Source organism: Ranitomeya variabilis, chromosome 2 (genome assembly GCF_051348905.1).
Source record: "Ranitomeya variabilis isolate aRanVar5 chromosome 2, aRanVar5.hap1, whole genome shotgun sequence".
Taxonomy (NCBI): Eukaryota; Metazoa; Chordata; class Amphibia; order Anura; family Dendrobatidae; genus Ranitomeya; species Ranitomeya variabilis.
In genome coordinates this window covers 144,163,435-144,176,203 of record NC_135233.1, presented here as the reverse complement: position 1 = coordinate 144,176,203, position 12,769 = coordinate 144,163,435, and the positions used below count along the sequence as shown (strand labels likewise).

The 12,769-nt window shown below is 42.9% G+C and overlaps 1 protein-coding gene across 2 annotated transcripts in view; it reads left to right on the top strand.

The window, feature by feature from the left end:
• MTHFD1L (methylenetetrahydrofolate dehydrogenase (NADP+ dependent) 1 like) overlaps window positions 1–12,769 on the top strand; it is a 310,972-nt gene that overhangs the window by 192,974 nt on the left and 105,229 nt on the right. For both annotated transcript variants that reach the window (XM_077283047.1, XM_077283048.1), the window contains one exon: window positions 6,206–6,345. In XM_077283047.1, coding sequence (XP_077139162.1) covers window positions 6,206–6,345 — 140 coding nt within the window. The remainder of the gene's footprint in view (window positions 1–6,205; window positions 6,346–12,769) is intronic.

Sequence of the window (12,769 nt, the reverse complement as noted above, 5' to 3'; positions counted from 1 at the left end):
GCCGCCACGAGGACTCAAACCCATGGCCACACAAGGCCCATTCATACAATAAACTACACACGACACCAGTATGTGGGAAAAAATGGCCGTGTCATTTATTTTAGAGTTACTCAAAATTTCCATAACATACATTTTGATCTTAAAATTGAACTCTTAAATTAACCAGAAGTTTAAACCATTATCATAACCAATCCACCCCTAAGGGCGATTTTCCTCACAAAATAAATTAACACGACAGGGTAACACCAGACAGAGGGTGGGTGGGCGGGATCTTCGGTTTCTTCGGCTCACCGACGACTGAGGTAAGATTCAAATTCCAGGGATTTTTATAGCTCAGGAAAAAGCCCGCCAAACCAGCATTAACCAATAAGGAGCTCATATTTGAGCACCAACTACGCTGTTACCAACCAGATTAAACTGCTTCTGGCAGAAACAGCCAAAGCTTACCTTAGCCCATATTAAACAAAGTAGTATTAAATAAATTCAAGACTTTCCTTCAGGGCCTGTGAGGCCATGAGACCCCCCCTATAACTCAAAATTTCCATAACATACATTTTGATCTTAAAATTTAACTCTTAAATTAACCAGAAGTTTAAACCATTATCATAACCAATCCACCCCTAAGGGCGATTTTCCACACACCAGGGTTCAAAGAAACCTGGCCCCTCCACTAAAACACAGCCATTTTTCCACCATCGTCTGAAGGTTTAGGTTGAAAATGTCCAAACCTATATCTGAAAGTTGAACTAAATCATGCCTGTAAAGGCCCGGTAAAAATCCTTCTAAGTCCTCGTGCCTAAAAGAGAAGCCATTAATCATAGGAAGGAATTTTGACATCGCTCGGTTGACCCTCTTTCGAATTTTCTCTATGAAAGCAAGTTCGACGCTGTTCCATAGCAACCTTGGAATGATCTCCGAAAAAACAAAATAGGAACAAGGAGAAGACTGTTTGAAATATACGAGATCTGATCTAAAAAGAGCTAATAGTTCCAGAGTTTTGGTTTTCCCGAGATCATTCCCTCCTAGGTGAAAAATTACCAAATCCGGAGAAGGAAACTTAGAAAAACATTTTTTAAACTCCACAGGAAGGTTATACCATGACATCCCTCTTACGCTATGCCAAAAAACTTGAGCAGTATCCTGGCTGAAAGAAAGGTTCTCAGAATAAAAGCGTAGCCTAGCTCTCTTCTGAGCCCAAAACACATATGAGTGTCCAACGATCCATATAATCTTGGAACCTGAAATAAAATCAAACTTAATTATCATATAATTCATGCCTTACATACAGCCTGAATCTACCCGATTCCCATCTTCCCAGCCGCATAATCTGAGAGTCCTGCAAACCAGCTCTAGCTGCCTCTGTTGCCGCTCCTATTCGAAAAGAGTGAGAGGTAATTCTTAAATGATCTTTATTTAAAACCCGTAAGCACTCTTTTAGTACTGCATTAAACTGAAAATTGGTTGCCGGACTACCATCCGAATGAACGAACAACCGCCCTGAAATACTAGGCCTGACACTCAACCACTTTTTGACATTTTTGACTGGGCAAAAATTTTTGTCCAACATCGCATCAAGTTTCAATCTGAAACCCCTACCTAACTGATCTGTTTTGGATCTCCTTATAAATAGAAATAAGTGAGAATCCAAAACAGTAACATCTGAAACCAATAAACCCGATATAATGCCTTTCTTTGCCGAGACTATTTCCCTGACCCGTAATGCTCCAAAAAACGCCAAGGAAAATGCCGAAGAAAATAACGATGACTCAAAAGAATCAGAACAAACACTCTGAAGGGATAAACAAATGTCTCCTAACAGCGGGAGAGAAATCGGGCGTCTATCGTCCGGTTTAAGATTGATTCGTCTAAACCCCTTCAAAAACTGTTTGATAGGGAACAAACCTGTCAATGGAACTTCCCCGAACAATTTCAAAAAGAATGACACCCCCGCCAAGGATTTCGCGACTGCTGAGTACCATAACCCTTTTTTACAAAGAAATTCGGCAAATCTCAAACTGGGAATGGGACTGGAGAGACTATAATCAAAATTATTTAACCCACAAAATTTAATCCACTGTTGCCATGCGGCTGAGTAGTCAGCCCATGATCGCGCTGATAACGAATTTTCAATAAAATGCGTAATTAGCTCAAAGTCAAGTCCCAAAGCTCCTGCGGGCACGGCGTTGGATCCATGTCTGCTGTGGGTACCTGTTGGCGAAAAATTTCCCATTGTTGATAGCACAGAGAATCCGAGATTGATTCTAGCCTATTTTTTCCGACTTTCGCTTTCAACCAGATATTTAATTTTAGGCATAACAGTACTAATTGCCTCAGAATTTTCATGGCCCAAAGGTTTTTTGAAGCAAGTGTGTTAATACCGAATAGCACGCCTTCATTATTAGACAAAATTATAATCCTAGTATCCCTCATTAGGTGACCCCACAAATAAAGGCCTACATAAATCGAGAAAAGTTCCAGTACCATAGAATTCCCGACTAAATTGTTACTAACCCAAAATTCGGGCCATTTGAGAGATACCCAATGAGGGGAAAATAGGATACCAAGACCTATATTGGAATCACAAGAAAACGCAAAATTGAGGGTATCTGCCAGCACAAAATCCGATTGCCAACAGGATTTTCCGTTGTAACCCGCCAAAAATGCACGCCAAATTCTGGCGTCGTCTTTCAATTCTGCTGAGACTCTGATATGTGACTCTGGAGACGAAACCCCCATGGTGGAGTTGTAAAGTCGTCTAGAAAAAATTCTACCCATCGGGATCACACGTAAAGCAAAGTTTAATAGGCCCAGCAGGGATTGCATGTCTTTTAGAGTTTTCTTCTTGGTCAAGAATTTATCCAAGGCATTGTACAATTTTGAAATTTTATCTTCCGGAAGCCTACATTCCATTTTAACTGAATCGAGTGTAATACCCAGGAATTCGATTACATTCATAGGTAAGTAGGTTTTTTCGTGAGCTAAGGGAACCCCGAATTTCTCGCAGATGGCTATGAAGCAATTTAAAGTATCCCGACAAGAGTTGGAGGAAAAAGGACCGACAAACAGAAAATCGTCTAAGTAGTGTAGGACTCCAGCGTCCTGAGAGCTGGATTCTACCACCCAGTGAAGAAAAGTCGAAAAACTTTCAAAGTAAAAGCAGGATAGGGAAAAACCCATGGGTAAACACATATCAAAGAAAAACTGATTATCAAAGTGAAAACCCAAGGAATTGAAGCCTGAGGAATGAACAGGGAGCAACCGGAAGGCAGACTTGATGTCCGATTTAGCCATTAACGAGAACCTTCCAAATTTTTTAAGCAGATCAATTGCAGAGTCGAAAGAAGAGTAAGAAACTGAACATAGGGATTTGTCCACTTCGTCATTCAACGAGGAACCTGGAGGGTATGATAAGTGATGAATCATGCGGAAACTGCCCATTTCCTTCTTTGGCACGATCCCCAGGGGGGAAATCCGAAAATTCTCAAATGGGGGGGAAGAAAAGGGGCCCGCGATTCTGCCTAAGCTCAATTCTTCTAAGATCTTCTTCCTGGCCACCTCGTGATGCAAGTGTAGAGATGATAGATTTTTTACTACAGCGCAGCCCGGGCCTTTAAATTGGGGGACTTCAAAACCATAACAGAACCCGTTAAATAGTAGATTACTGGTTGCTTGGTTTGGATAAATGTTTAACCACCATAGCATTTCTGATAGTCTCACCGGGGTCTGAGCTTTTTGAAATTGGCTCCCTGGAGGCTGTTTGAGGTGCTTGTTTACGGAAGCACTTGGACCCGGGGTGCTGGTTCCCACAAAAGGAGCACTCATGCCGAAACCTGCATGAGTTGCCCGATTTGCACGAAGCCTCATTAAATGCGAAACAGACCCCTTTTTTTTTTTAAACTAGAAGCTGGTTGTCTATTGGGATACTGTCTTTGTGGAAGCATCAGGTTAATCCACAAACCTACGTCTTTTACGCCCCAAGAAATATTGGGGTGGACTGCTAATTTCTGCCTAAACGCTTCGTCGTAGTGGAGCTACGCAGTGCCTCCAAAATTGCGAAAGGCTTCCAAAATAATATCTATGTGCTGAAACAGCTTACTACACAGATTGGGAGACTTCTCCCCCAAAACCGCTGCATAAATACAGAAAGCCTGCAGCCAATTATTAAAGGACTTCAAAGGGCCACGTTTAGGATCGTCTTCAGTAGGGTTGAGCAACCTTTATTTTTTTAGGGTCGAGTCGGGTTTCGCAAAACCCGACTGCCTTAAAAGTCGAGTCGAGTGAAATCGGCCGACCACCGTGAAAGGTCGGGGATCGGCCGAAACACGAAACCCAGTGAAGAAATTGTGGGGTTTTTTTTTGTTTTTTTATTCTCTCATTCTCTCTCTCTCTCTCTCTCTCTCTCTCTCTCTCTCTCTCTCTCTCTCTCTCTCTCTCTCTCTCTCTCTCTCTCTCTCTCACTGGTTTTACACTTTCCAAATCGCTGCAACATACAAGCGAAAAAAATGGCGATTAGTTGTGCACGCCCCCTGACACCTATGTCATCACTCTGCCGCTCCTTCATTGGCTGCAATAATGGCGCTAAACGCGTCATACGAAACGCGACTTTGGCGCCAAGTTCGCGTACCGCGTGGCCGACCCCACACAGGGATCGGGTCAGGTTTCATGAGACGCCGACTTTGCCAAAAGTCGGCGACTTATGAAAATGACCAATCCGTTTCGCTCAACCCTATTCTTCAGGTTTTGTGTCCTTGTCAGACCTGAATGTATGGTCTTTACGGGGAAGTAATGAGAATAAATCGACTTAGTTATTATTCCAAATGAGCTCCTTAACCGCCGAGCTCAAATGGAATCCAAGAGGTGTAAGTTCACATGTCAGAGCCTCCTTATATGTGTTCTGTGGAGCTGGGATACCCTCTGAATTAGTGGGTGGCAAAGGAATAGCATAAGTACTAAAAGAATCCCCCAAAGACTCAGACAAAACGCTCTTAATCATATCTCTAAGTTGGTTGGGATGCACAGACAGGGGCACATTGATTATCTCACCCCTTTTGGACGCTCCTCTTCTTTGCATCTGATCCTCTGGGCAGCCAGCGCTCAAGCCTTGCGCAGAAGGCGAACGCAGCTGAGAATCTTCTGGCGCTGGACAGGTCTGATCTTCATCCGAGTCTTCTGTTTGGATGCTGATCGTCGGCGCTGCCTGTTGAATGCCAGACACAGGGGCTGGCGCAGCCGCCGACACCCGGCGAGAAGGTGCTGCCGCAGCGCTTTTACGGCTGCTCGCAGGAGGAGACCTCCCGGCGGTTTGGTTTGATGTGGATGGCGCCGCTTGAAAATGGCGCTGAGCGTCTCGCGCCGGACTCTGGGATTTATTGGCAGCCGGGCAGCGTGGCCTCTTACGAACATCCGGTGCGCGGCCACTAGGACATGGCAGCGGAAGGGGCGGCGATAAGTACCTCTGTGGCGTCTTCCTTCTCGAACGGCTAGGCGGAATTACCGCCATGCTCGCCTCCCGCACCGGCGGCTGTTCCTGAGGGCTCAGTACCGGAGTACTCGCACCGGTATCCGGAGGTGCAGGTAAGGGGTTAGTGGCTAAACAGCTTCTCAGCCATTCTACCCCATCTTCTTTGCCGGCTCTTGCGAGAAGCTGTTGCAAAAGGTCTTCCATCCTCCACGCCGTATCTTCGGTTTCTTCGGCTCACCGACGACTGAGGTAAGATTCAAATTCCAGGGCTTTTTATAGCTCAGGAAAAAGCCCGCCAAACCAGCATTAACCAATAAGGAGCTCATATTTGAGCGCCAACTACGCTGTTACCAACCAGATTAAACTGCTTCTGGCAGAAACAGCCAAAGCTTACCTTAGCCCATATTAAACAATGTAGTATTAAATAAATTCAAGACTTTCCTTCAGGGCCTGTGAGGCCATGAGACCCCCCCTATAATTTTAATATTAGCCCTCCCCCGTCAATAACATTATCCGAGCACACCGAAGTCACTTAGCACACGAGCATGTTCGCTCGTCATGTCTAAGTGCAAAACTTGTCATGATTTGACTGCCCCTTTTAAATATGCTTTTTCGATGCTGAAATGAAGGACTGCAGAGCTGGGATTTGTTAAAAATAAATAAATACATTCATTTAAAAATATGGTTTGTCAAATGGCTCAGTACACTAATCTATTTTTTTTCTTTTTTTTTTTTCACTTCTAGTGACTGAAGCTGGTTTTGGTGCAGATATTGGCATGGAGAAGTTTTTTAACATTAAATGCAGAGCCTCTGGCTTGGTTCCCAATGCAGTCGTGCTTGTGGCTACCATTAGGGCTTTGAAGATGCATGGCGGAGGACCCAATGTAAGTGGTTTCCAAAAAAAAAAAATATCCTGCCCTGTATGATTATAAGATGTTTATTAAAATATGACACAAAGTGTCTGCAAATATTTAGTGGTATAATGAACTTGCTGTTAATTTCTTTTCCCACCAACAAAAGTACATTTTAATTAATAGATCTTGGAATATTAATAAGTTCCACAATTGTTTGTGATTAAAACAAATGTCCCTGTGTTGAGATAATCTTATAAATGTGCCCGTTCTGTGTACTGTGTAATGGCTGTCTCTGACCGTGCAGAAACATGGCCTGATCATACCACAGCTCCTAGGCCGGGGAGGAAGCAAAAGAGGATACAGACATAGGATTGCAGCTGATTATTTTTCTTCCTCCCCGGCCCAGGAGCTGTGGTATAATCAGGCCATATTCCTGCGCGGTCAGACACGGCCATTACACAGTACACTAAAGGATACTGTAGGAGAGAAGAGCGCGAATAGGGTCTTATCCGATAGAGATTTCTGGATATACAATCAGATCGCACTCACCTGATGTATCTTTACATTAGAGCATAGAGACTCAGCAGAGTTGACAGCTGCTGCAGATCCACAGGTCAAACTGGTGACCAAATCATAACATTAAATGAGTTGAAGAATGGTGGTTTATTCTCAACGCGCTTCAAAGTCAACAAGACTAATTATAATATGTTTTCATTTGTAGGTATATTAATACAGAAGAAGAAATCAACTATAATCATACAACATCAGTTTTTTTGTTTAAACCAAATCTCATGATTAAGCTGTTATTGTCATGTGCTATACCATGTGTCAGGTTCATGAACTTTGACACTGTCTGACATGTGGTTCTCCTTTGGTGCCAGATTTGAATGTGGAAATCTAGTTAAACAGTATGTAGTTATGTAGTACACTTATAGCATCACCTGAGGAAGAGGTCTTGTTGACTTCGAAACGCGTTGAGAATGAACCACCGTTCAACTCACCTGGACCTTTATTTATGCTACAGCGCGGATGGTATCCACGAATTTTCCAGATTTAGGACTCCTACTCACTTGCGAGCAACTCGAATGAGTCTCGCATGTTTAAAACCCGGCTCTGCACCCGGCACTCAGATCGGAGCGTGCAGCCACATAGGAATACATGCAGCCACACGCGCCGCTCCTCTGTGCCGGCAGCAGCACTGGGGTATTGCCGTGCGAGACTCATCCGAGTCTCGCACAAGTGAGTAGGAGCCCTTAATATTACACAGTGCACAGCAGTGGCACATTTATAAGATTATCTCAACAAAGGAACATTTTTTTTAAACCCATCCAATTGTGGAACTCGTCACGGCGCATGCACAGCTCCCCAATCGAAACAGTGTGGCTCCATGATACACTGCACAAGCGCGGGACTTTCAAATCAGATTTGAGTGATGTCGGTGCAACTGCGGGAACATTGAAATTGCATGGGCGGCGACAACCATGACTGAACCAATAAAGCACATCCCTATGACTAAATGAGCAGGCACGATATAACTACTGTATGTACTCGAGTACATTTTTTATGTACTGAAAAAGCCCCCCTTGTCTTACACTCGAGTAAGGGTCCCAGAAGACTGAGAGGGAGCTGCAGCAGCAAGGGGTCACAGGAGGCAGGAGCCGGCTGCTGTGGCTAAGGCCTGTGCCCGCTGCTAAAAGGAAATTAATATTTACTTAGCTGGCAGGGAATATTCATTTATCTATAATATTTATACATGTTAGTCCATATAGATTCAAAAAAGAAAAGAACACATCCAGAAATTCAATATATCCAAAAGACCCCCCAAGATATTATATAGGCCACAGGATGTTTAGTTCAAAAAATACAAACTTTATTTTTCATCAATAAAATTATTACATCTCTTTAATATCCATTTTATAAAGTGCAAGATTACCTCCAATCCAAAAAACTGGTCACATGTGCTTGAAATTGATACTTAAAACAATCTGACCACCTGTTACATATATTACATAAATTTCTTTTCTGACATTTTTTGACAGATTGATGTTTTTACTATATCTCCAGGTAAAAATACTTCAATTCCAAAATGTATCGTTATGCATAGGTAAATAGCAATGCCCAAAAGGTTATAGTAGCCTAGTTAGAATGGTGCCTTAATTAGCATCCATATGTAGAGAGATAAATAAGGTCGGGCTATATGCCAATTAGCGTTTTTCTCCACAGGGGTGAAGCCTATGCCGAGTTAATCCCGTGCATTTTAGAAGAGAAGGGAACAAATAACCAAGTATGATAAGAATTATCTAAATATATTTACCGTGCAGGCACATGTGAACCAGGAACCCCTACGCGCGTTTCGATTTCTCTTCTTCCGGGGGCGTGTACTGATGAGAAGAAGGTAGGTCTATTTGAACTCACAGCCAACGTGAAACTTACCTTTACAGCGGGCAGAAGGGTTGAATTTTTAGATCTTAGTATTGGAGTAGATCAAAGTGGACATCTTTATACCAATTTATATAGAAAACCGACTGCCACAAATTCCTTTCTATACGCAACATCATCCCACCCGCAGGCAACTATAAGGGGTATCCCGGTAGGGCAGTTTTTGAGAGCAAAAAGGATATGCTCAAGACCGGAAGATTTCCTGGACCAATCTAGAGATCTTGCTGAGCGTTTTCAGAAAAGGGGGTACAGTAAGAGAAACATCAGGAATGGATATATGAGGGCAACTCAATGTACCAGATCGGATCTATTATATGGGAGAACTAAACAAGATACTGTCCCCAAAAAAAGTGATATGGATGAGATCAGGATGATCACCACTTACCACAATAAGTGGCATAAGTTTAGAGAAATCATTAATGAACATTGGAGTGTACTCCTTACTGATCCAATTCTCAAAAAGGTGCTCCCAAAAAGACCCCAGATAACAGCAAGAAGGTCTAGGAATTTGGCGGATACATTGGTACATAGCTTTTATAATCCCAATACTAAATCCACCAATGTTAGCAATGCTGGTTTCTTCCCTTGCGGCTTGTGCAAAGCATGTGCCAATACTGTTAAAACTAAGACCTTTACAAATTTCGATGGCACCAAAAAATACAGTATTAGGAAATTTATTACATGCTCAACCCGAGGAGTGATATATCATGCAACTTGCCCTTGTGGTAAAATCTATATCGGCCGGACTACCCATGAATTGAAAATACGCACAAGGGAACATTGCAGAGATATTGAAAAAGCCAAAACCATTGAGGATGAAACAGTCCTCAAAACCCTACCTAGACACTTTAAAAAATATCATGCCTGTAGTTCGCTAGGTTTAAAGGTGAGGGGAATAGACTCTGTTACAATGGGTATACGGGAAGGCGACTTGAAACAAATTCTGTCACAAATTGAGAGCCGATGGATATATAGATTGGGTACTATGGCTCCTCAAGGACTGAATGAAAGCTTCGGTGTAACAGGTGGTCAGATTGTTTTAAGTATCAATTTCAAGCACATGTGACCAGTTTTTTGGATTGGAGGTAATCTTGCACTTTATAAAATGGATATTAAAGAGATGTAATAATTTTATTGATGAAAAATAAAGTTTGTATTTTTTGAACTAAACATCCTGTGGCCTATATAATATCTTGGGGGGTCTTTTGGATATATTTATCTATAATAGTAGGCACAGTAGTCTCAGCTGCCAGCTTCCTGCAGTGGCCGGGCAATCACGTGTGCCCTCTACTTAAGATAAATTAATATTCACTTCTCTGCACTCCCATGCGATCACACGTGATCGCCCAGCCAGTGGCACTGAAACAAGACGCTGCTAGGGAGCGCAGGGACGGTAAGTAGGATGGTTTATTTTTTTAAATGTTTTTCTGGAGGGGGTCATGCATGCAAGGATAGGGATGAGGAGGCCATGCATACCAGGATAGGGATGAGGAGGTCATGCATACCAGGATAGGGATGAGGAGGTCATGCATACCAGGATAGGGATGAGGAGGTCATGCATACCAGGATAGGGATGCGGAGGCCATGCATACCAGGATAGGATAGGGATGAGGAGGCCATGCATACCAGGATAGGGATGATGAGGCCATGCATACCAGGATAGGGATGAGGAGGCCATGCATACCAGGATAGGGATGAGGAGCCATGCATACCAGGATAGGGATGAGGAAGCCATGCATACCAGGATAGGGATGAGGAGGCCATGCATACCAGGATAGGGATGAGGAGGCCATGCATACCAGGATAGGATAGGGATGAGGAGGCCATGCATACCAGGATAGGGATGAGGAGGCCATGCATACCAGGATAGGGATGAGGAGGCCATGCATACCAGGATAGGATAGGGATGAGGAGGCCATGCATACCAGGATAGGGATGAGGAGCCATGCATACCAGGATAGGGATGAGGAGGCCATGCATACCAGGATAGGGATGAGGAGGCCATGCATACCAGGATAGGGATGAGGAGGCCATGCATACCAGGATGGGGATGAGGGGGCCATGCATACCAGGATGGGGATGAGGAGGCCATGCATACCAGGATAGGGATGAGGAGGCCATGCATACAAGGATAGGGATGAGGAGCCATGCATACCAGGATAGGATATGGATGAGGAGCCAATGCACACCATGATAGGGATGAGGAGGCCATGCATACCAGGATGGGGATGAGGGGGCCATGCATACCAGGATGGGGATGAGGGGGCCATGCATACCAGGATGGGGATGAGGGGGCCATGCATACCAGGATAGGGATGAGGAGGCCATGCATACCAGGATGGGGATGAGGGGGCCATGCATACCAGGATGGGGATGAAGGGACAATGCATACTAGGCTTATACTCGAGTCAATAGGGTTTCCCAGTTTTTTGTGGTAAAATTGGGTGCCTCGGCTTATACTCGGGTCATCTTATACTTGAGTCTATGCGGTGTGTAAAGTGCTTTTTCCAAACATGATGAGACCACCGTTTTTAATTAAATAAATGTGTTAGTGATGCAGATTGCATCACTAACAACACACTCGGGACAGTTTACGTACTACAAAGGACATGACCGATTCCCTTTTATAGGGCTCTATAATTCCATGAGATAGCATCTAAGCCAATTTATTTTTTTGATGAAACATTGAAATAAATCCAAAATGTTTTTTTCCCTGTGATTATAAGAAAAAAGTGTTGATATCTCCACTTGCAGGCACTGAATGGGAATAGAAATAAAATAATAAACATATTACGAAGATGTAGATCTTAAGATTTACAACGTTGGAGACAGCCTGCCAAAAAAACATTAACCTTTTTCCAATCTTAGACGTATCCAAACGTTCCTGTGGCCTGGTACTTACTGACCTGGGACGTATGGATTTGTCTAGGCGATTGCTGCTGTGTGTCAGCTGATTGACAGCTGATACCTGACACTCAGTGCTAGGAGCGGTCCCGCACCGCTCCCGGCACTTTAACCCCTAACTGCTGCGATCAAACTAGATTACAGCATTTCAGGAGCAGGCGGAAGGAAGAAAGCCCCTCTGCCCTTTTATCAGAGACCGAACAACGTCAGGGGTCCCGATGGCTGCCATGGTGATCTGATGTTGTTATGACGACATCCGGGTCACTAGGCATTAGGAAGTTAGTTAGATCATGCGCAGTGCATGATCTAACTAACCTGTGTCTTCAGGGCTTACAGGTTATAAGGTATAGCAATGTTCCTGCATTGCTATATGTTATAACTGCGATCAGACTGCAGAAATTGAAAATCCCTTAGTTGGAATAAGTAAATAAAAAAGAGGAAAAAAAAATAAAATAAAAATGAAAAAAAGTTGTAACATTTTTTTCTAAATCACAAAATAATAATACAAATATATGTATATTGTACCCATAAATAAATATTTGTATGAAAAAATGTATTATCAAGAAAAGTACACATATTTGGAATCGCCGCGTCCGGAACAACCCAAACTATAATACTGCCCCACTAGTTAACTCCTTTAGAAAACACAGTAAAAAAAGGGCAAATAAACAATGCTTCATCATACTGCTGAACAAAATAAAACACAATAAAAAATGTGAATATAAATAAACATTGTACAGCTAAAAACGTCATCTTGTTCCGCAAAAAAAACAAGCAGTATTACAGCTCCAAAATAAGTTTTATATCTCTCAGAATAAAGCGATGCAAAACAATTTTTTCTATAAGTTTTTGTTTAAAAGCTCCAAAACCTTAAAAACTGTATAAATGTGGTATCGCTGTAATCGTACTGACCCAAAGAATAAAGCTGCCTTATCAATTTTACCACACACAGAATGACAAAAAAAATTCCTGAATTGCTGACGGTCTGCCAAAATATGGAAACATTATAGCTTCTAAAATATAGCAATGCAAAAACGTCTTTTAGTGTGTGGCAGCAGCCAAACATAAAAACCTGATATCAATGTGTTATCGCTGTAATCACATGGACCCA